Raw genomic sequence first — 23692 nt, 5'->3', positions numbered from 1 at the left:
GCATGGCATGTAGCTAAGACAGGGCATAGTCAGGGGGAGAGTTGACAATCCTGCCTCCAAAAGAAGTTGCTTGGAATTTCTGTACCATGTGTTCTGCAGCCGCCCTGCGATGCTCCAGCCGCAAGGAAAACACCCAGAAGGAAGCACAGGAGGAGGCAGAGGCCACGTCTCCACCTTCCACCTTGTTGGCTCAAGTCTGGGAGTCATGTTGCTTTCTCATTGTTAGAGCTGGGTATAGACTCAGGCTTCTCTAAACTGAACCGAACCTGGGTTCTCCTGTAACTAGACTTCCCCTGTGCCCTCTGACACACTTGGGTGTGGTCCATGGTTGAAGGTGGGGTGGAGAAACATCTTTGCTGGAGTAGGTCCAGTTTTACCACCCTGTGTTAGATGCAGTAGCTAACCCTTCAGGGTCGCAGGAAGGCAGGAAGGAGGTAGAGGAGGTTGCAGCCCCATCACATTCTGCCAACAAAGGACAAAGGCTTAGGTTCCCCAGGGGTCCCACCGTGGGCATAGGGGCAGGGTGGACTGTTTCCCGGCTGCTGGCCTTGAGGAACTTTTGATGCCACATGCATTTCTCTGGTAGATGCATCTGGATGTGTGATAAAGGCTGTGGGTCTGCCACTGTTCCTCTCCAGCTTCCCACCACCACCTACATCAAGTCAGTCTTTGATTGCTTGGGTGACCAAGATTTTTGCAGCTGTATCAACATCATGGTTCCAGGTGTTAGCTGGATGGGACAGTTGGTCCAACCATGGCCTGTGCTGGGCTAGGCCAGGAGGGGCTACTGGGCACACAGGTCACATCAGAGTCGGGATAGGCATTTAGGAAGGCTTCTGCAGAGGACATGAGCTGACCCAGGTAGTTGGCATGTCCACAATAGGCCACCTAGAGCCTAAGTCCTGTAAGTCCGTGAGCTTGAATTTATTCTTTATTCCCTAATTGTTTCAAGCCTGTTTCTTTGGTAGCTAAAAGAAGATGGTGATGGGGAAGTGTAGACAATGGAGGGGAGCATAGTAGGAGGTGGAGGGAGGGTTCTTGGGGTCCTCATTGACACAGCTTACTCCTGAATTCAGTGAGCGCTGACCACAAGGGCCTTGAAATAGTCACAGAGGTCCATCCACACAGGGACTCCTGAGACTGAACCTTTGAGGGTACAGTGTGATCCATCTGGGTGGCTGAGGCAGAGATCAGGAGTTGAGTCTGGCTTAGTAAGTGGCAGGGGTCAGACAGCTACATGAGGCAGCGAAGCCTCTGGGCTGGAGACATTTTCCCAAACTCCATACTGCTGGGCCTCCCTGTGGGAAATGCTATTTTTAGCCCTCTTTTTCTTTTGACTAATGGGCTACTGCTGGCTGATCCCTGTCTGCAGAGGGTCTATTTCAGGAGCAGATAGTCTCCTGCCCATGTGGTGTCTGTATCTGGAGAGCTGGAGGAAGCAGCTAGTGGGCTAAGGCTCTAAGGCAGATAGGATGCTGGTGTTCACGTAGGCCCCACCACACAGGATTGCCTGCGTTGTCCAGCCTTCACGTGGCCCCGTGCTTATAGCCATGCGGTCTCTTGGACATACAGCATCGACTCTGCCAGCTTGTGCATTGGATAAGAGAAGTTCCCAGAGGTAGAGACTTTGAAGCTCAGCCACAGACTTCTGTTTGAGGCCCCGCAGCCTGGGTGTCCAGTCTTGCTTCCCAGGAACATCCTGCTTCTGGCCCAACTAGGCATGTAATGGGCACATCCATGTCTGATCTCAGGGAACCAGTGACATTGGAGTTGGTTAGAGGCTGGAACTGAGCAGTGGCTGTGTACCTTCCTCTAATTTGTGGCATGCTCCTTACAGTGACAAATGTCAGTGCCTCCCTGAACCACCCTGTCATCTCCAGGCTCTGCTCCACGGGGATGAGTACTTTGGGCCTCCCAATTCTTGAGCACCATACTCCCCTTGTCCAGGCTGATGGGTCCAGAGATGAGCTGATTCCTTTATCCCCTTTCTATAGAATAAGCAGTACAGGATGCAAGGAGCTAGTAGTCTGAGATCCAGGAGGAGAGTGAGACACGTGCTTGTTGAGGGCATAGGGCTAGCTCAGGGTAGCTGAATGCTCTGGTCTAGTTGTGGTGTCATCAGTAACTCCAAGTTGTTTGACCCAACCCAAAGGAGGTATATATTCCATCCAGCCCCCACCCCATGGTCAGTAAGGGTTTTGACTCTGAGCCCTCCTTCCACCATCTTTGAGCCCTATGGCTGATAGGTCCGTGGCTCTGGCCCTCAGTGTACAGCTGGTTCCTTTGTACCAGAGATGGATTCCAGAATGGGGTGTAGTCGACCTGCAGAGTTAAGGGTCTGACTGTTCGTGTGGCTCCCAGCCAGAGCATGCCCAGTCCGGCTAGTGTAGGGAAGACAGTGCTGGGCAAGAAACTGGAGCCCAGATTTTCACAACTGACGTAGCTTATGTTACCCAGCTTCTGTGGTCCTGGTTGTCCCTGTGGCCCCTATATGTGGACCAGTGACAGGTGGCAACAGTGTTGGAGCTAGAAGCAGTTAGGGCCTGTGAGACCCTAACTTGGAAAGACTCTGGGTTCATGCCATGTGGTAGGTTGTGCCTACTAGAAAATATAGTGAAGTGGGTGAAGTTAGGCCCTAGAACAGGATGGAGGTATGAGAGGAACTGGAACGCAAAACAGCAGGTGAACGCAAGCAAACACAAGCAAGAGGTTCTCTGGCTTTAGAGCTGGTTCCACAGTGCCGTCGGTGCCTCCTAAGACTGGGTATAGCCCTGGCTCACCCAGGATACTTCTCAGCCACTCCAACTCTTGCTCCTGATGAAGGTCACAGTCACTGCTTAATTTCTGTGAAAAGTCATTTGTTCTTCATCCAACACCCGCAGAGCTGGGCCTTGACTGGGCCTTAGAGGAGAGGTCTCGTGGTCTTGGCTGTCTCAGAGCCCAGCAGTCTAATGTATACGTTTTCTGGGGGCCCCGAGGGAAGAGGATGCATCAGGGGACACTTGATAAGGGTGGCAAGCCTGGCTGAAGAGTGGCCTCAGACAGCAGTCAGCAGGAGCAGCCAGCAGGCTAAGCTGACCCCTAAGGCAATGCCTGGGAGTATTTGTGCGCTCTGGAGGTTCCTATGGACTGATGATGTTTCACGGAGAGCTTTGTCAGTCTTGTCAGGTATGTAACAGGCTTTTCTCCCACAGGACCATAGCCGCTTTGTCAACTGTGTGCGGTTCTCTCCTGATGGGAACAGATTTGCCACAGCCAGTGCTGATGGCCAGGTAAGGATTGGGGCAGAGAAGGGAGTAGTGAGCAGCAAGTTCATGGGCGCTCTCCCTGCTCTCCACATCCCAGGGTGTCACTAAAGCTCACAGAGACGCTGGGTTATATGGCAGGCTAACTACTGAGGGAGTTAACGCCACACCTGGTATTCATATCCATTTGTTTCTTGGAAGATATACATCTATGACGGGAAGACGGGGGAGAAAATATGTGCCCTTGGAGGCAGCAAAGCCCATGATGGAGGAATTTACGCTGTGAGTAAATTGTTTCTTGACTTGCTGGTTTTAATTTGGCCAATTCCATGTTTACAGCCATCAAAGCTTTGAAATTAGATGTAAACTTGGTGTCAGCTGCTGAGTGTTGAGCCGAGGCACAGAGCCTCAAGGCCAGGGTCAGGTGGGGGAACAGCCAGTAGCTAGAGCAGGAACCCCAGGGCTGGGTCCATCCACCACCTCCTGGGCTTTTTCTATTGGGCTATGGTGGCCCCAAGCAGCAGCTCTGGGGGGCCTCGTCTCACTCTGAAACCCTCTGACAAGAGATACTGTTTTACTGGAGTAGATCAGTTGGAGTCCTGATAGCACCCATTTGCTCTCTGCCTCTGGAGACAAAACCTCTAAGATTTGGGATGTCAACGTCAACTCTGTGGTCAGCACGTTTCCCATGGGCTCCAACGTTCTGGACCAGCAGCTGGGCTGCCTGTGGCAGAAGGACCACCTCCTCAGTGTCTCCCTTTCTGGATACATCAACTACCTGGACAAGAACAACCCCAGCAAGCCCCTGCGGGTCATCAAGGTGCGTCTTCCCTGGGTAGTGGGCAGGGAAAGGACCCACGTGGCCTGCTGTGGAGATGCCAAGCCTTCTTGATGAGCCCAGACACAAGCCCCCTGTGCACTTGGGATCTGGGGACTTTAGGGCAGTGGCCGTCGCTCTCTGCTGCTAGGAGTCATTACTTCTGAGTGGCTTGGCCTTCCTCCCGGTTAGGAACTCTCACACTGTGCCTCACATGCCTGCGGGGTAAGACGAGGAACATTCTGGGTGCCAGGGCTGGTGATAGAGCATTGAGGGTGAGGCAGGGGACTAAGATGGTTGGGGTCCAACTGGGAGTGGAGGAGATGGTCTTGGGTCTGGACCATGGTGTGATTGGAACACGGGCATAAGTGTAAAGGGGACCCGGGACTCACATCAGTGGAGAATAGAAGCAGATAAAGTTGGAGGAGCTGCCAGGGCCCAGGTAGAAGCCCAAGGGCCTGACACACAGCTGAGCTTCAAAGGCGCTCTGGAGCTCCCTCTGGCTAGGTGCTGTAGCCACATTGTGCTCTCCTGGCTAGGTGGGCTTTTGCCTTCATCTGCCTCTTTGCCTCTCAGGAGAGCTACAGCCAGGTGGGGCAGAGGCAGCTCAGGATTGCCTCTGCCCCATCTTTCTGGCCAGGCCCATGGATAACGCCACAATTTTAAGGAAAGCTTTCCATAGCCAGCCAGCCTCCATTCTCCTCTCCTCTCTCCCCTCCCCCATCCTGGTGGCTGATCATTTCTAGGGCTTCCGTTTTAAACTGCTCCAATGGAAACCTGAGCCCAGCCCTTCCCTCACCACTGTAGCAGCTTACTGCTTGAACCTGTAGGGTCAGTGAAGGAAAGGGGCCTTGCTGCTCCCCCCGGCCCCAGCTTGGTGCTGGCCCTGAAGAGAGAATAGGCATATGACAGGGAATGGGTATAGCCTTGGGTGGGGTCGGTGGGAGGGGGGGTTAACACCGGAGCTCCCCAGAGACCGGCACTTGTATACTGGGCCTCCATTGTGATGGTGAGAAGTCATGCATGAGCTACATAGCTCCCCACCAGCACCTCTGCCTAGGAGAACACTGGGCATCGAGAGACTACCCATAGGTCTTGACCTGACTGCTGCTGCTCTGGGCACATCCTACCGCCAGTCATGTGGAGCCCTGATAGTGCTGCATGGTTAGCTCAACTCTGGGAATACGCTGGGCTTTTAGGTTCTCAGAAGGGAGACCTGTCCTAGCTCTCCCTTCAGCTGTGTGCATTATACCAGGTGGTGGCTGCCACTCTCATCCTGTGGAGGGCACCCAGCTATGCTGGAGGCCCAGAAGGAATTTGGGGTTGGAATACGATTCCCAGCCCTGGCTACCTGGCCTCCTCCCTGGGGAGTTTAGAAAAGGGCTTCTGCTTCCCAGAGGGGTTCACTCACAGTCACTGGGCTAGCTTTTAGGGTGCTCCTTCTGGCCTGTATTTTCTCAAGCTTGAGGGTACGTGGAATCCCCTAAGAGCACTGGCTTGTTAGATAACCCAGACTCAGGAATCTGACACTGGGGGCAGGGAGTGCCCACTTTCATGAGTTCCCAGGCAAGGCTGTTGCCCACAGGTCCCCTAGAATCTTGCTGAGCACAGGCTCTGATTCAGCAGACCAGGGCAGCCTGTCAGGTTGCTGGGTTGACCCCCTGGCTCAGTGTCTCTTAGGGGGTTGTGTAATGAGTTCCACTGAGAATTGTCACTGTTCTGTAAGTGCCATATTGTAGGGGCAAATGGGACCCACAGAAGCCCTAAAAGGCTGCAGGGAAAAAGCCCTGAGCATGAATAGGCTGGCTGGCCATCAAGTGTGAAAAATGCATGCTCACAGGGGTCCAGGGAAGGGTGAAGCTAGTGTTCTCTAAGCCCAGCTGCAGAGGTAAGAGGCCCCCTCTAGAGGATCCTGTGTCGTACACAAGGTCCCTTACCCCATCAGCAATGAGTAGTCATGGAAAGTAGGAGCAAGGAGAGCCTGAACCAGGATAGACCAGAATCCCACACCTAATCCCAGTCTGGCTGTCTCGCTCCTCATTAGGATCATAGGTGACAACAGGGGCAGTGCTTCCCCTGCTAGTGACTTGACTTGGTTTGTCAGCTCAGCAGACTGGGAGACAGTTAATTGTAGCTCATGACTTATTTGTGGGTGTTGTAGCTGCTGGAGCCCCAGAGGGCCAGGCATGCAGCCTCAGCTCACTCTGCCCTGTTGTCCCCCCACAGGGTCACAGTAAATCCATCCAATGTCTGACGGTGCACAGAAATGGTGGCAAGTCCTACATCTACTCTGGAAGCCACGATGGACATATTAATATCCTTTGACTCAGGGAGCTGGCACAGGCTGGCAGCAACTTGTTCCCACAGTACTAGAGGTAGGCTGGGCCAGCAGGTGGCACAGGCTCAGCTGCACACACTGGGCAGTGCTGGCCTCTGATACATCTGCCTGCACCTTGCGCCTTGACCACGCCAGGCCTTCCGCCACTCAGCCCTTCTTACCGCTAGCTTCACCCTTCCTGGACCCCTGTGAGCATGCATTCTTCACATTTGATGCGTGTTGCTTGATGTCTCTGAACTTGAGCTTCTTTCCTCCCTGGCTGGGGCCATCCCTGTGCCCAGCCTTTATCACAGCAGTGAAATCATTGAGTCTTAGGATTTGGGACGTAAGAGTCCCTCAGCAGAGACACTTTAACTGGGAAACTGAAGGCAAAGAAGAAAGGCGCCTTCTCAGAGCCACATGGCCAGTCGGCTGCAGAGCTCAGAGTCTCCGTGGCTCCTGATGCCTCCATCTGCCTTAAGAGGTGTAACTGGTGGGTGTATGCCGTGCTTACCCTTTGAGTGTTGGGATGTGGGTACAGAGCCTGGCACCCTCACACATCATGAGGGCAGGAGCTGTGTGTTACGCTCCACTGCCTGTTCTGAGCACACACTGTGAGACTGACCTCCATGTTGACAGCCTCCTGTCTGTGTGCCGCTCAGACCCTCCCAGCATGCCTCCCAAACATACTTTGTCTAGGGTTTCACAAGACCTCCCTGGTCTAGAGAGGATGGTGGAGAACGCCCCCTCTGCCACGAACCAAGGAGAGGTACAGCTGGTGGCCAAACAGGACCTAGGACTACTTGCATTTGCCTAGTCTTCAGCCGTTGGCACCACCAGTGTCCCTTTCCCATTGTTCGTGAACCCTCACTGGAGCTGCCTCTGTCCATGGCTGGCTTTCCATCCCAACAGCTTGTCAGCTTCTAATACACAGCGAGCTTCCGAAGGAAACAGTATCAGTCATCTGAAGTGAGATTCTCAGTTGTGTACTTAGGCCACACCCCATCCCTGAGCATTTCAGGCTGAGTCTCCCGACCACCTCTGGAAGGTGAGTCTCCCATGAGCTGTTTCAGTGTCACCTGACAGCAGTCAGCTGAGGAGTGGGGCCCAGCCAGCTCCCCAGGGTCATAGGCTCAGCTGCTGTTGCAGGAGAGGCAGAATGAACATTGGCTCGCTTGTAGAGTCCCAGCAGACGTGTGAACCATGGTGCTTCCTGGTCCCCCGTACGAGCCCTCCTCAGACGGCCTGTTCCAGAAGTGGTCAGGGATGATAGAGCACCCGAACTGAACTGCAAGGGGCCAGCAGTATTTGGGATTTGGGTTTTGTTTTTCCTTTCCCAGAGTACCTACATCAATTAGAGAGACCCATCTTGGAGTTGGGTCCCACATCTAAACATGAAATTCATTTGTTTCATGTGTGCCTTACACAGGCCCGGAGATGATAATATATAGTGTGTTCCGTGTGCATGTGTTTTTACTGCAACTACCACATGATGTCATGGAACTCCTGTCCACCTGTGGCATCATATCAACACTCAGAAAGTTAGGTTTTAGAGAGTTGTGGATTGAGGGTACTCAACCTGTATCGGCTATCATCGATTAATATGGCTGTGACCTGACACATTAGCCTGTCATGCATTCTTAGACCTTGTGGGTTTTTGCCTTGGCCCTCTGGCTTACATCCAGGCCATCCCATTGGCTCACACTGCCTTTGCTTTCTGAGACCCTGAGCTTGGCCATCCATGAGGAAGCCTGCGGTCCTTTCTGCAGTATCTTGGTGTCTGAGTGAGGGCTGGCCATGGCTTCCCCAGAACAGGCACCACCCATGAAGCCAGGCTTCTCCTTAACCACACCCCACATTACTGGGATTCAGAGACAGGGGAGAACGACTCCTTCTCTGGGAAAGGCCACACGAATCAGGTGTCCAGGATGACTGTGGATGAGTCTGGGCAGTTGGTCAGCTGCAGCATGGATGATACTGTTCGGTACACCAACCTCACACTGCGGGACTACAGGTAAGTAATACCGAAGGGAGCCAGGCCCAGAATGAGCCATGGGTGCCCATGATGGCCCCAGGGCAGGGGCAGTTTCTGTTGGCCCTTTCTGTTTGTTTTGGGGACATCGTTCTGTTGTCAGGTGCTGAGCTCCAGGACCTAGGTAACCAGGCTTGTAGGTGAGACTAGGTATACACCCTGTCCCAAAGCAGACAGCAGACTACAGTCCTGAGTCACAAGCTGGCTAGTCTCTCCTATCTCTTTTCTCCAGTAGAGGAGGTGAGCGGAGCCTTGGGCTGTTGGGAAGGTCAAGTGAGGCTCTAGGAGGCAGGTAGCCTGCCAGGTGCTCTGGATTGGAGGTGTCCTGTTTAGTTTCTCCGTGCCGTCCATCAACAGAGCTGAGAGTAGGAGAGGGAAGGATCTGAACCCTTGACTCAGAACACAGACTGTGGCCCTTGACCTCCATACCTCACTGTCCCTACACCAAGGACTATCCCTCCTTTGTCCTGTGCTGCACTTCTGGTAGAACCCATCATGACCCCATCCTGCTAGGAATGAGTCTGACCTGCAGGATGCTGGGCTGCCCGAGGGCATCTTTGTGAGACCCACCAGGGTGGGCCAGTCCTTGCTGTTTAGTCCTCACTTGTGTGGGTAATAGGGTGTCAGTTGTGAAACTGGGTGCTAAGGCTCTCCACCAACTGTCTGCTTCCTACTACCTTGTGACCCTGTTCCTAGCATGCCCCTCCTGAAGGAAGTACTCTGGCCAGGCCATGGTTGCCTGCTTCAGGAGGACTCGGGCACTCTGGGACCCAGCTATGTGGAAGTCTGCTAGTTTTACAGTTTTCTAGAAGGTGTGGATATAAATTATTCTAGATGGGTTTTAATAGCATTCAGCTAATACAAAAGGAAAATTGAATTATTAAAGATACTGAATTCTTAGTTTTCCTCCTGAGAGGAGTGGCTGTGGCCAGCAAGTAGGGCAGAGCTCAGTTTTGTGTCCCTGGGAAACTCCAGTCTTGGGCCTACAGTAGTGGATACAGCAGGTGGAATGGTGGTCTGTCAGCACTTCACATAGATGAATGAAACAGTCGGTCCCTCCGCTTTTCGCCCACTCCAGTTTACCTTCATGATACTCCTCAGAGCCCTGAAGGAGTGTGCCATCTTGTCGTCCTCTTATGTGTCAGCAAGTTGGCTCCTTCAGGATAGATTACAGCAGGGTTCCTTTTCCGCAGTCAGGTGAAAGGGTTTTGCAGTAAATGTATTGATAGCCACTCAGGTACTTGAATGTGGAGGTAACGGGTTCTCTCTCAACAGTGGACAAGGAGTTGTGAAACTGGATGTTCAGCCAAAGTGCGTCGCTGTCGGTCCTGGGGGGTATACCGTAGTCGTGTGCATTGGGCAGGTATGGCAATGTGGTAGAGGGTGTGCTGTCTAGTTTCTGAACCCCACCCGTGACCCTTGTGCTTTCCTTTTCTGTTGCTGTGATAAAACCAACTTGGGGAGGAAAGGGTTTTTTGGGCTCACGGCTCCAGGTCACAGTCCATCACTGAGAGCAGTCAGGACAGGAGCTCAAGCAGGAACTGTGGGGGAGTGCTGTGTGCTGGCGCGCTCTCTGGCTTGTGCTCCACCAGCTTTCTTAGAAGTAGAAAGCCCAGATGCTGGGCACGGGTGCCCACACCTTTGATTGCAGCATTGAGAGACAAGGCATGCCCGTGTCCCAACTGGGAAAATTGTCGGTTGAGGCTCCCTCGTCCCAGGTGGCTGTCGGTTGTGTCACATTGACAAAATAACCAGGATGACCCACTTGACATGACAGCTGTGGCCAGCGTAGGTACTGCATGCCCATGGTACTGCATGCCCATGGCTTCACGCGCACTCGGTGACGTAGTCCTTCCCACCGTCCTGCCAGCTAGTCAGAGCACTGTTCCCTAAGTGGGGGCACAGGAAGTAAATGCAGACCCTAGGGTCTGCCTGTAAAAGAGCTGGCCCCATCTCTAAGCACGAGGCCACGCTGCAGGCCCATCTGTCGACAGGTCTGAGGAACTCAGCAGTGCGGCTCTGTCGTCGTCACATCATAATCCTGCCCTGTGGAGTGGCTTGAGTCGCTTCCTCCCCCGTTGAGCTCTGGTATTCCCCCTGACAGAAGCATGATTTTTGAGAGTAAACTTAACATGCTCCTCACACAGCTTAGAGCTGTTCGGTGGTATTACCACAGAAGGGCAGGATGGGCCCAGGCCTCAGTTCTCATTCCCGTGCTGAAGTCCCTTCCTACCTTTTCCTCCGGGATGTTTGGAACAGAATGTCCTCTCTGAGATTCACAGTCGGCCTGCTTTGTGCTAAATTGTGCTCCTCCACACGTCCTCTCTCTGTAGGTTCAGGCATCCCGGCATGTGGTCAGGGATAGCAGCTGACTGGGGAGCCCTATTGGCATGAGTGACAGACCCTGCTGAAGAAAGGGCTATTGAGGGCCCACCCGCCCCTCCCTGGCTTGTGAAGCCAGTTGCTTCAGGGAGAACGAATTCTGTGTCCCAGATAATCAGATGTCCCTGCCAAGTAATTACTGCACTCAGCCTGGGGAGCCACGGGGTACAAAAGGGAGTGCACAGCGTGGGCCCTGGGCGTGCTACTTCTCATAGCAGAGCTGCAGGCCTCATCAGAGCACCTGACCTTGGTGGGCCCAGGGGTGGGCTTCCCTGTGGCAAGGCCTCAAGACAGGCAGTTCCCCTCCCAAGCCTCGGTTTGGTCTCTGCGGTTAAGTGGCCATAGGTTGACCCTGCTCTTCAGGCTGGTTGGGAAGATAGCGAGGCAGGTGAAAATATATTCAGCCTCCCTGCCATTCAGGAGGTGCTGGTGAGTGACCCCCCACGATGTCCTAGCGGGCCAAAACCCTAGCTCCCAAGTAGGTGGGGAGGAGGGGCTCTGCCATGTGCACTATATCATCTGCTGGTGGCCAATGGTGGAAGAGCTTTGGGCATGGACTGAAAGCTCTTTGTACTCCATCTTTTCTCATAGGGAACTTGGGGGAGCAGATCCCTGTGCCACCTAGGTTTAGAGCCCTCCTGATAGGTACACAGCCCTCAGTTGGTGGGCGTGAGCTGATTTTGCTTTCCGTTGCTACCTTGTTTATCACAGATTCCTTCTTCAGGAGGTATGGGCTCCTGGGTACAGACCGATACCCATTTGTGAACCCTCCCCCTAGCCTGTAGGGACTAGTACAGGATCAGGTCCCCATCTGTCTCCAAAGTCCTGTCAGTGAACACATGGAAGTGTCACCACTCAGGCTGGTGTGCCTGGGCTCAGTGCGGCTGTGTGGTATAACCCTCCCCAGACACATCTTCTGACTCTTCTAGAGTCTAGAGCAGGGCAGGACCCTGAGAACTCATCTGGGAGTAATCCCCTGTTGTACTGCCTACAGAGCTCCACCGCTGCCCTGCAGGACTGGACAGACACTTGGTGCTAGGTGTTCCCTGGGCTGGTAAAAAACATACACTAGACAGGCATTAACTGTTTCCTGTGACCTAGGATCTAAAGCCTGAGCCCTTGTGGTCATGCTGCCATCCCTGTGGGTGAGAGTTAAGTTCCTCCCTGATGCTTCTGCCCTTTGCCCTTCAGAGATTGCCACTCCATAGAGTTCAGCCACTGTACCCACAACTAACAGTAACACAGTCCTGATGAGGGTAGTAATGCTATGCCTCTGAGGCAGGAAAGGCCTCAGTCAAGATGAAGATTGACCCAGGGTGTGGCTTTGAGGCCAGAGCCCCCACTAGGGCTCGCCTCTCGTACCAACAAGCAGTGTCTTGGGCCACTGCTCTGACTGCTTCCTCTGTGTCTCACAGCTTGTCCTCCTGAAGGACCAGAAGAAGTGTTTCAGCATCGACAGCCCCGGCTATGAGCCTGAAGTTGTGGCCGTGCACCCTGGTGGGGACACAGTAGCTGTCGGAGGCACGGTAAGGCTCAGCCCTCCTGCCCTGTGACCGTGATATCTGAGCACTTTAGGGAAGTGATGGTCCTGGGGTATGAGGACTGCAGCTCAGCATCTCCCCTGCTGGCTGGGCACACCCTGCCTGGGCTCCTACCATTTGGTGTACTGCACAGGGCAGGGCAGCAGCCACGCCATCAGTGGTCAGCCAGCTGTCCTAACTCAAGGTGTCTGGGTGAGAGAGAAGTTAGGGGAGGCGTTTTCCCCGTAGTCACTCCATTTGTAGATCCTTACTGAGTATCTTCTACAAACAGCACTGGCTAGGCCACAAGGTAAGCAAAGCATCTACAGCCCTGCAGGAGGACCCTGCAGGCCCTGGATAGTGAGGATGGGTGAGTCATAGCAAGAGCACTCCTTGGCCACAGAGTTGCAGTTTGCTCTGCAAGTGGTTAGGGGCATGAAGGCAGCAGGTCCAACAAGGATGATGCCAGTGGGCTTCAAGGTGGTAGGACAGAGACAGGAATCCTGCTCGCACCTTCTGGGTACTGAAGTAAGCTGATGGCATCACGGTTTTCCTTGAGATCAGCTTCTGGTGGTCTACTCCAGTGTGATCTCCTGCCCCGTACTACCTGCAGTCTGTGTGTACAGCACAGACACCATCTGCTGGAGCAGGTGCTTCACAGACAGCTCGCTTCCTCTCCTCTGGCCATGCTGGGCTGGGGCCTCCAACTGATGGGTCTGGCAGCCGAAGTGAAAACCTTTAACTCTTGGGCCAAGTACCCACCCCGTGTCCAGAGTGCAGGGAGGTCCAGCCTGTTGAGTACAGCCACTGAGGCTCTTAGGAAGCTGGCGGTGGCCAGAGAGAGACATCAGGGACCTTTCTCACAGAACTGTCAGAGTTGGCAGACTAATCTCTGAAAAGTTCTTTCCTGGTGTGTGGAGTAGCATTAGATCTGTATAGAGCTGACCCTGCCTGACCACCAAGCAGCCACCTTCAGCCTCATAAACTGTCACTGTACCTGCTCCTGAAGTCTGCAGTGTACAGAGCCTGGGTGTCCACAGGATGGTGTGCCCCTGAAGGCCTGAGTAGCACCCTACCCCCAACAGCCATTCTTAGCCTATAGCCTGTGGCCACAGTTTGTACCAGTTTCTCATTCGGGCCATGCCCTCACTCCCTTCACCTCCTAGAGGAGGCCCCTGGCCCTGTGGCCTGGGTATACCTGTCATTACCAGTCAGGTTTCCAGGGAGACCCAGGTTTTCTGTCTGTGATTCCACTCTGGGACCTGCATCAGAGCCTTGCAGTCCTTGTCCCCAGGAGACTCCTTCACTGCTCCTCTTGGCTCTGCTCAGCAGTCCCACCTGTCGGTGCTGTCCCTTGCCATGAGGCTGTGGGACTCCCCCCCCACCACCACCGCCTGTTTTCAGACTGTTCTGGGGGGATCTCAGCCTGTCAATTCCTACCTACCCAGCCAAGCTCTGGCTGTTGATGAGGGAAGCACTGCCAGGGTCCTCTGTGGAAGGCAAGGCTGTGTTTGGGTTTCGGCCTGGTGTCCCAATTTCCTTAGACCCATGTTGCTGTGGGAGGTACGCCTTCTAAACAGTGGTGTACAAGGCATCCAAGGCTGGTGACAGGCCTTCTTCCAGGCCCACCCCAGGAGGCATCGGCAGTTTCCACCTTCCCTGCTGTCTTTTGATCCCAGGCCTATACCTTCCTCGGCCACAGCTGCCATCTCGCTGCCCTTCCTCAGTGCGCCATGCACACTGGACTGCGTTCCTTTCGGTGATGTGGTGACACTCTGGCTTTGGATGTCCCACAGCTTTTTGGCCACAGGTTGGACACTGATGATAGGTTTCCATGGTCTCGTGTGCTGCTGCAGCAGCCTGGCCACCCCGTGAGCATTAACTCCAACCACCGCCTGTGTCTGCACACTGTCCCTGTGGGTAGTATCAGCCCGATGCTTCGTGTGGGCATCAGGAGAGCCTGGCAGGGCTCTGCCTCTGCAGGGAGGACAGTGCTGGGGCTTTTCTCAGTGGAGACTGGCAGGTGTCCACTGCCCTGACGAGCCTCTACACATCCTGTTTACTGTCCTCGGCAGCCCTCAGTGCTTTGTTTCAGGCGTGTGATGCTTCTCCAGGGTAGGTCCTGGATGGAACCGGCAGTGACTGAGATGTGAGAGCCCTGGAACTGGTGACAGCCCTGTTGTAAAAGACACAGGCCTTCAGAGAGTAGGTGCACCCTCCCCTAGCTGTGCCTAAGAACATGGTGATGGGCTTCTTGCAGGAGATGGGCACAGTGCTGGTCCCTTCGGGAGCTCACAGTTGCTGGGAGCAGAGCAGTAGGCAGAGGCCCCCAGGAAAGCTGCTCAGCTGTGTTTCCTCCAGTTCGACATCCCAGGGAGCAGAGCAGAGTGCTTAGAGGAGGCTCCTTGGCAGCCAGCCAACACACAGAATCACACGTTGAGGGCTGGGATCTAGTCATTCTGCCTGGGTGAGGAGGAAGCCCTGAGCACTGGTGATGCACTTGAGGGAGTGTGTGAGGAGGAGTGAGCCTCTCCTGGCAACCAGAGGCCAGGGCACATGCTGGTGCCAAGGAGCAGTGGCAGAGTACTTCCTCGCTGACACCTGACCTGTCTCCTCCTGCAGGATGGCAATGTGCATGTGTACTCCATCCTGGGCACCACGCTGAAGGATGAAGGCAAGCTCCTAGAGGCCAAGGGGCCCGTGACAGATGTGGCCTATTCCCATGATGGAGCCTTCCTGGCTGTGTGTGATGCCAGCAAGGTGGTCACAGTGTTCAGCGTGGCTGACGGCTACTCGGTGAGTGGGGTGCAGGCTCCTATGTCCTGCATTGAATGGCACAGGTGCTGTTGGGGAAGACCTAGCTGGAGGCTCTTGGACCGCCTTCCTCAACTCGGTCCTCTTCTCCTGAGCCTTGGGCAGGCACCTGGTGGGTTTATACGCGGAGGCTGTGAGCCAAGAGTTCCAGGCTCAGACGTACTTAGGGATTGGGACCTTCCCCTTTCACTGAGAGGCTGGCTGGGAGGACACTCGGACCTAAGCCCTGACCTCCCTCCTCTGTTCATTCTGCACTAGGAGAACAACGTTTTTTATGGACACCACGCAAAAATCGTGTGCCTGGCCTGGTCACCTGACAACGAACATTTTGCCTCTGGCGGCATGGATATGATGGTGTACGTGTGGACGCTAAGTGACCCAGAGACCAAAGTCAAGATCCAAGGTGAGTCCCACCCCTGGGCCTCAGAGCCTGTTCAGTTGGGCTGTGCAGGCTACTCCAGAGACAGCCTCTGACGGCTGTTCCCAGGGTCAGGTAACCCTGGGGTCTCTGCTGTACAAGAGGTGACTGGTGGAGATGTGGACCTCGTGCTTCCCTCCGGCAAACACCAGGTGCTCTGCCAGTTTGTGCAGAGGGACCCTGAGGCATTCACTCTAGTGGGCACATGGGGTGATCCTGAGACACTGACTTCTGTGGGAACACAGGATCTCTATACGTAAGACACACGTGATGAAGGGTGTATGACATCTTCCCTCTCCGCCCCACTCCTGCATCTTTACCCATGTTCAGGTTGTCTCCCACTCAGAAGGGTGATGGAGACCACACTTGGCCACATCTGCAGAGGACACAGGCGTGCTTGTGTTCCACAGTGACTTGGGTTTACCGAGCCTCTCACTGGTCGGTAGTTCCGTGCTCCGCCGTTGAACGTGGCTGGAGGCCTAGGGGACGGTCCTACCACTCTCTCCTGTGCACTTGTCCACTTGCCATACAGAAGGCACGGCAGCCTAGTGTTCAGTGGACCGGGGTCCTGGCCTATTCTCTGACCCTGAGACCACCCTGGAAACTGCAAGTAAGGGAGGCCCACTGTTCTCTGATGTCACTGTTCCTGGAGAGCAGTCCAGCAAGAGGCCATCCAGGCCAGAGGGAGGAGAACTGTGGCAGCTTCTAAGTCTTGGTCTGTAAGGAAATTAATGTTTCAGTAAGAATCTGCAAGTTCACTGGGCGTGGTGGCACACGCCTTTGATCCCAGCACTCAGGAGGCAGAGGCAGGTGGATCTCCTAGTTCAAGGCCAGCCTGGTCTACATAGTTAGGACAGGACAGCTGGGGCTACAGGGAGACCCTGTCTTAAAAAGAACCCCCCTCCAAAAAAAGAATCCACAAGTTCACAAATAACATGGACCAAGAAGGAAATGTGGCAGGGCTGGTGGTATGGAGAATGGGGGCTGGCGACTTGTCAGTGCTGTGTCGCAGACTACCAGCCCAAGCTGCTCTGGCTGGCCATGTGCATGCCGGGCTCTGCACCCTGAGTTGGCATGCTTATGGTGCTGTGCCGAGGCCCAGCCTTAACCACGGAGGGAAGGCCGCAGCCTGTAGGGCCTCAGGTCCAGGATGGCCTGGGAACTGCCTGGGCTAGAAAGTAGGGAGCCTGTGCGGACCCTTTTCCGAACGGGGGTGGAGAAGGTGGGGGAAACTCCTGAAGATGTATAAGAAGGATGAGCCAGAGGAGCCACAAAGATGCATTGGGCATCTCACCACTGGGGTTCAGAGTGATGGAGGGGAGGTGGCAGTTGGAGGCCCATTACTCCAGTGTGACTTGTTGAGGGGACACCAGACAGGTCCTTAGTCCTGTTTCTTTTGTTCCTTACTTTAATACCACATATGATATGTATGTGTCCTGTGTCCCCACTTAAGTACCACTTACGGCACTGGTAATGGGACCTTCTGATAGCAAAATCCAAAGATCTCAAGTCTTCTGTCCAAAATGGCATAGCAGAATTTGCATATAAACCACACATCTTTGGGTACACATCCAACTCTCTAGGTGATACAACACCTAAAACGGTGTGCTGCAGAAACAGCTGGCGTGCTCTGTTACACCTCAGGGAGTAACAGGGATTTGTCTGTTGACTGCGTGGTACAGTGAGCTGTTTTCCATGGCTGGTTGGATCTGCACATGCAGAACCCACATGGACTGGGCACCCATGGGGGAATCTGTTGAGGCCTATCTGAATGTTGCTGTGTTATGTGGAAAGGATGATCCCCCCACCCGGGGTGTGGGGGGGGGACTTCAGTTGCTGGGACTTGGAGAGGAACCATTGGCATGGGTGGGCAGAAGCCAGGGGTTGCTTGCTGCTGATTCCCCTGCCATTAGTGCAGGACTGAACTCAGCCGCTTCCGCCTCCATAGCTGCAGACTTATCCTTGTGAATAAGGAGCAGGAGCCTAACCAGCAGCCACTGATTGATTGGTTTCTGTCCCACTGACAACTTCAGCCTGGTCATCCCCTCTTCCTCAAATCACATCACATCTTTCCTTCCTAGATGCTCACCGGCTGCACCACGTCAGCAGCCTGGCCTGGCTGGACGAGCACACGTTAGTCACCACCTCCCATGACGCTTCCGTGAAAGAGTGGACAATCACCTACTGAGGATGCTGACCGCTCCACGGACCGAATCAGGGACTAGTTTAACTGCCTTGGAGCACCCTTCTCTAACTTTCTGTAACACGCCCCTTCCACCTGCCCCAGGAGGGAGCAGAGCCTGTGCATACCCTCCCCTCTGCAGGGTGTCCATGTCTGTACGTGTCCTTCTGAAAGCTTTAGACAGAAACAGTTTGCACATGAGAAATAAAGCAAGCACTTAAACAGCGTGTGGAGCGTAACTAAAAACTTACAGCCCACCAGACCTTGAGAGCATGGAACATTCCAGGGGCAACAGCCTCCAAAGCACAGACCCCAGCCCCTGTGGCTCTTGCTGCCTGGCAGGAAGCTGGGCAGGGCACAGACCACAGTTCCCCTTTCCTGTGCAGGACACATCTGCCCTGGAGAGGAGGGGCTGACGGTGCGGACTGCCATGTCAGTGTTCTGTGTAGAGCAGGTGTCTGTTTCTCAGTGTGAGTCCTGTCACGTGGCTGCCTCCAGGGAGCCACCCCGGATTCTACCGGGACATGTAAACCTTGATCTTGTCAGATTTTGTGCTTGGTTTTAAAGAATGGAATCATGATTATTTTTTTTTTAATGTACCTTGACTGTTGTCTGTCATGTTCCCAAGTTGGCGCGCTGACAGTGCCATGTCCAGATGTGTAGAGCCCTTGCTAGCCAGGCTGAGGTGTCCTGGTCACATCACCATGCTTCAGTGTTTTCCTGTCTCTCCCCTTCTGGCCCCAAGAGCAGAGATGATGGGCAAAGCTGGTGCCACTGTAACTGGTCATCGTTTTTCTCTTTTCTTTTTTCAGTGAAGAAATTAAAAGTAAGTATAAAGCATTGTGATTTGGAGTTTCTTTGCGTGTGTCGGAATCACTGGTAAATGTTGGCTGAGAACAATCCCTCCCTTGCACTTGTGAGAACACTTTGAGCGCTTTAAAGAGATTAGACAGAAATAATTAAATATCTTTTCTCTCGATTGTGGATCACTGGCTTTGTGTGGTGGTGCTTGGGGGGGAGTGGGGAAGCTTTAGGGGACCCTTGTGGCTTTTGGTGTCTCAACAGCCGGCAGCTGCGGCAGGGTCCTGGAGAACCCACGTTGTAGCCGTCACATGGAAGGATTCCTGTTTCCATACCCCACCCTGATGCTAGACCCCACCTGGCCTGGCCTGCCTCCTTTCTAGGGCCTGGGTTTCATTTGTAAACTCTGAACATTGGGCCAGGTGACGTCTGGGTCCCATGTCTCCCCTTTGGGTTGTAGTACACAACTGCTCTACCATTGCCCTCTGGTCAGAAACTATATTGAGGTGTTGAGAACAACTCGGAAGCCCCCAAAGTGACTAAAAGCAAAAGGCACTCTTGTGTGGAAGACATCAAGTTGTGTACAAATTCTCAATCCTGAGGTTTCTCAGGAGGTTCTTTGTGATCGTGAACTGTACCTGCAGCTTGTGTATAAAGGGACTGCAGAAACCTCGAAAAGAAAGTCAAATTACTGCAGAATGTCTCAGACTCAAACCTCCACAGAGCAGGGTCAGAAATATCATTTGGAGTTGGGAAAAGATGCCTTTCCTGTCACAGGGGAAACCGATTCAGTAAATGGTACGGAGGACGCTGGGCAAACCCCGAGGGAGGGTGGCTGACCATGTCCTTATACCAGGTTGACTTAAACGGAGATCAGAACTGAGAACTTCAACGTGTGAAACCATTTGCTCCTAGAAGGAACCATGGAGAATTCAGTGGCAAAAGATTAATACATGTGTGTGAGTCTACGTGCATTGCATGTACAGGTACACCCCGTGCAGAGCCCAGAAGAAGGCATTGGCCCTTATCATTCCACACATTCCTTTGAGACAGAATCTCTCCCTTCCCCAAACCTGGGACTGGAGTTCTCAGCTAGGCTGGAAGTCAGCGAACCCCAACAGGCCTTGTCTGGTACTCTTGCTGTGAGTAGGATTATGGGGTAGGTGTGACACCCAGCTTTCTGTGTGAGGGCTGGGACTTGAATTCTGGTCCTCATGACTGCACAGCGAGAGCTCTTAACCACCGAGCTATCTCTCCATCCCCCAAGTACGTTTCTAAGGAAGATGGAAACCGAATAGTAAAAACATTTGGCTATGTTAAGCTTTTTAAATCCACACTGGTAGAAAAACGCAAGGACAAATGGCAGGCACTATTCCCAAGTACATGTCACCAGGCCACAGGACGGTAGGTTTGTGTCATGCTTGGCAATTTTTTCTTTTAGCATTTTGAATTTTTTTTCGTGGGAACAATCCACTTTTCAAAATACAGGATTAGAAACCAAGTTACGGAATAAGTCCCATAGAATGGCACCAAGCTCAGGACTGCCGATGAAGCCCAAGAGATGGAGTTGGGGTGCAGGGTCTCATTCCTTACCCAAAATTAGTTCAAAAAGATCTATGCTCATGATCTTTATCCATTTCAACAAGGGGGAGTTTTACAGCAAGGAAACCAGAACCCGAAAAGTCAGGATGAAAGCCCACTCGGGATGTACAGGCAGCATCCGTGAGCCAGCAGCTTGCTATTACACGCCTTGGCACCAAGTTGTCACTTTTGTGGGAGGTGTACATGGAAGTGTAGTGGGACCTGCCCTTGGCTCCACATGGGGCCAGGAAGATAGTGCTGGGCAAGTGCATTTTGAAGCTTCATCTGCCTGAACAGTAGATTCTAAGACCACTGGGCTGCACTGGACCCATTCGGACCTGGTCAAGATGAAGGCAGGAATGTAGCGTGGCCATACGCCCTCCGTCAGGCTCCTCCCCTGGCCCAAGGCCACGTGGAGGCCTAGTTCCTGCCCTAGGGGAGCCAGTATAGTAAAGCTGGGCAAAGCCAGGGTGCATGGATTCCGTTTTGGGCCTCAGGTTTTGCAGTCCCTTTATACATGAACTGCAGGTACGGTTCACAGAAAACCTCAGAATAACTTGGGTGATAAAATGAAAAAGCCCAAGCAGCCTTGTGAGCCTCTGCGATGCATTACACCGCCTGTTTCATCCTGCACTGCCCTTTTGGAGGATTCACCTCACACCACTAATACTTATTCTCTTACCATGTTGCTAAGGATGGGACCCAAAGTGTCTCACATGCTAGGCAAATGCTCTCCCCTGAGCTACACCCCATTCCTGTACCTAATGTTCAATAAAGGAAGGAATCCTGCCTTTCCAAGCTGCCTCTTCAGGCTGTGGGTTAGAGGCACAACTAGCATTGCTTTTCCTTTTGGACCTTAACTTGCTTTGCACCTGAGGCTTGCCTTCAAGCTCTGATCCTGCGTCTACCTCCCAAGTGCTGGGATTACGGCACACACCACGGTGCCCGGCTTTGAAAGTGTGGGTGTGCAAACGGAACATAAGAATCTGTTGGGATTGAACACGACTGCCAAGCCTCAGTGCATGAGCTGCTGATTGTTCACTGGTGTGGTGATGTTGGTCCCTAGACAACCAGGTGTGAAAATGTACCTCCAAGGATCCTTGGGGTTTGGTCTTCTGTGAATTTACCCAGGAAGTGACCCAGGACCTGTTAGAGCCAAATGCCCCCAACGTGGACCTGAGAGCTGGGGATCCCTTTGAGATACAGGTCCTCCTGGAAATTGCTGAAGCCCCCAAGAGGTAGTGATTATATGATGTATTGATCGAGAAGTTGAAAACCAAGCAAAGGAGTTATATAGTACTGCCTCTGAAAGAAACTTGTAAATCCACTACTTCTCAGCATAACACACTTCTGTAAGAACAGTGTTTTCCCTTATAAAATTAGAAGGGTGGCACCCTTACATTTTAGAAAATGTCTAAATGGCATCTCTAATCTGAAACACAGTGTTGAAATCAATGCAAGTCTGATCTCATACACATACACAGTGGAGGAGCACAAGTATTTTGATAGCATGGTTTGGAGACTTGATCTCATGTTTTCTTGAATTTTTATTACAGTGTGTGTGTGTGTGTGTGTGTGTGTGTGTGTGTGTGTACCAAGATCAGAGGACAGCGTGTGGGAGTCAGTTTTCTCCTTCCACTGTGTGGGTCCCAGGGATTGAACTTGGGTCATCAGGCTTGGTGGCAGGTACCTTTACCCACTGAGCCGTCTTGCTACCTTCATCTTTGACACTCCCCAAACTGGACAAGTGGGAGCTCAAAGGTTCACTGCCATGTGGAAGCTGAAGCTGCAGCCAGGACTCCCTGTCCTTTGTTGGGTTAAAATCCACCTTGGACGCATCTTTCAGCCATTTACAGGTTTGTGACATTATTTGGTTATTTGAAAAAGTGGTTCATTTAGCTGAGCATCGATCCAGTAGTCGGTCTCATCACCACCAATTTCATCAAAAGCACCATTAAGAAGTCTATTGGGAGGTGGGAGAGGGCAGAGAGATGCTCAGTGGTTAACAGCACTGCCTACTCTTGCAAGAGGACTACTCAGGTTCAGTTCTCAACACCCACATGGCAGCTAACAACAATCCATAACCCCAGTTCCAGGGGCTCCAATGCCCTCTTCTGACCTCTGTGGACATTGCAAAACCCGGATGCACTTACACACATGCAGGCAATATACTCATACACATAAAAAAAATTTTTTTAAAGAAGTCTATTGGCAATTGAGCTGCTGGGAGGAGAGTCTGTTTTCCTTATTGATGTGATGTCTGGTAGGTTGACCAGACTACAAGGGATAGAGACGTACCCAAAAGTATTTAGGAAACAGATTGGACTTGATAGGCCTTTAAGATAAATACAAATAATAGAAGGCATAGGGGGACGGTAAGTGGGAGGGAGGGGGAATGGGGTCTAAATGTGACCAAATACATTGTGTGAGATTCTCAAATCAATAAAAATAAGTTGACCTAGCTGAAGTGAATGTTCTGGGTCCTTGGGTCTCTGTTCCCAGGGCCCTTCCTGTAAGCACCAGTCTGGTTTGCAGTTTGGTCCCACTATCCAGGAAGAAGGAGAAAGCTTGGAGAAGGTTCCCTTGTGGTCCTCGTGGCTCCACCCCACAGTGTCCAGTCCAGTTTCATAGGGAGCCCTCAGCCATGTGAACACACCTTCCTTGTGGGGTCCCAAGGGCCTGGAATAGGAGGTGGGAAGCACAGCCCAGGGGAGGCAGCAGGCATGCCCACTCAGCAAATTCTAATGGTTGGTGGGCGCATTCGTTTGGCTTGAGTCACTTGGGGCAAATCTGGGGCTATTTTTGTTTTTGCTTTTTCCTGACTGTTAACAGTAACCTTGGATGGTGAAGCACATTGTTAAAAATCTGTTATCTGTTGCACATGTTGTCTTCACGAGCGAAGGTTTTTCTCAACACCTTGCAACTCAGACAGAATGGAGAGACATTGATTCCTGGGATGGGCATGAACTTGTTTCGGGTGGAGACTGCAGTGGTCACAATGAAAACACAAGGGAAGGCCGCAAGCCTTCCTAGTAACATGGTCTGATCCGAAACTCAGACCTAGGCTTTTACAGCTGCTACACAGTTAACACTGAACAAAGAGGAATTCATTTTAAATCTTTTTTATTTTTATATGTATAAATGTTATTCCTGCATGTGTGTAAGGGCACCCATGTGGTGCAGTGCCCACTGAGGTCAGAAGAGGGTGTCAAGTCCCCTGGAACTGGAGTTAAGGATGGCTGTTAGCCACCATGTAGGTGCTGGGACTCGAACCAGGGTCCTCTGCAAGAGCAGCCAGTGCTTTTAACCGCTGAGCCATCTCTCCAGCCCGAGTTCATTTTTAATACTAACCTGCCTAACACTTCTGTCAATTGGAGTTCAGATAAGATTTTGTGTATGAAAGTTTTCCTGAAGAAAGTTCGACAAGCACAGAATGAAATCAACTCTAAAAAGCAGTAGTTTCTTTATAGAATAAAAATGAACTTCAAAATTACACCATAGAGAATCTGATTTTTAATTTTTAATTCTTTTTTTCCCAGAGGGACGGAATTTTCCTAAGAAGAAAAGCAATGCCATTTCTGCT

General features: G+C 52.6%; 1 protein-coding gene across 1 annotated transcript in view; it reads left to right on the top strand.

The window, feature by feature from the left end:
* Wdr1 (WD repeat domain 1) overlaps window positions 1–18706 on the top strand; it is a 35531-nt gene extending 16825 nt beyond the window's left edge. The window contains exons 6-15 of the mRNA XM_008841589.2: window positions 3195–3272; window positions 3447–3527; window positions 3832–4065; window positions 6289–6376; window positions 8237–8393; window positions 9687–9774; window positions 12209–12319; window positions 14936–15109; window positions 15386–15530; window positions 17627–18706. Coding sequence (XP_008839811.1) covers window positions 3195–3272; window positions 3447–3527; window positions 3832–4065; window positions 6289–6376; window positions 8237–8393; window positions 9687–9774; window positions 12209–12319; window positions 14936–15109; window positions 15386–15530; window positions 17627–17733 — 1263 coding nt within the window. The 3' untranslated portion in view covers window positions 17734–18706. The remainder of the gene's footprint in view (window positions 1–3194; window positions 3273–3446; window positions 3528–3831; window positions 4066–6288; window positions 6377–8236; window positions 8394–9686; window positions 9775–12208; window positions 12320–14935; window positions 15110–15385; window positions 15531–17626) is intronic.
* The last annotated feature ends 4986 nt before the right edge of the window (window positions 18707–23692 follow it).

This window comes from Nannospalax galili, unplaced genomic scaffold (genome assembly GCF_000622305.1).
Source record: "Nannospalax galili isolate Female #2095 unplaced genomic scaffold, S.galili_v1.0 scaffold200, whole genome shotgun sequence".
Lineage (NCBI taxonomy): Eukaryota > Metazoa > Chordata > Mammalia > Rodentia > Spalacidae > Nannospalax > Nannospalax galili.
Note: the sequence above shows the minus strand (reverse complement) of the source record. Positions and strands in the feature narration are given on the sequence as shown.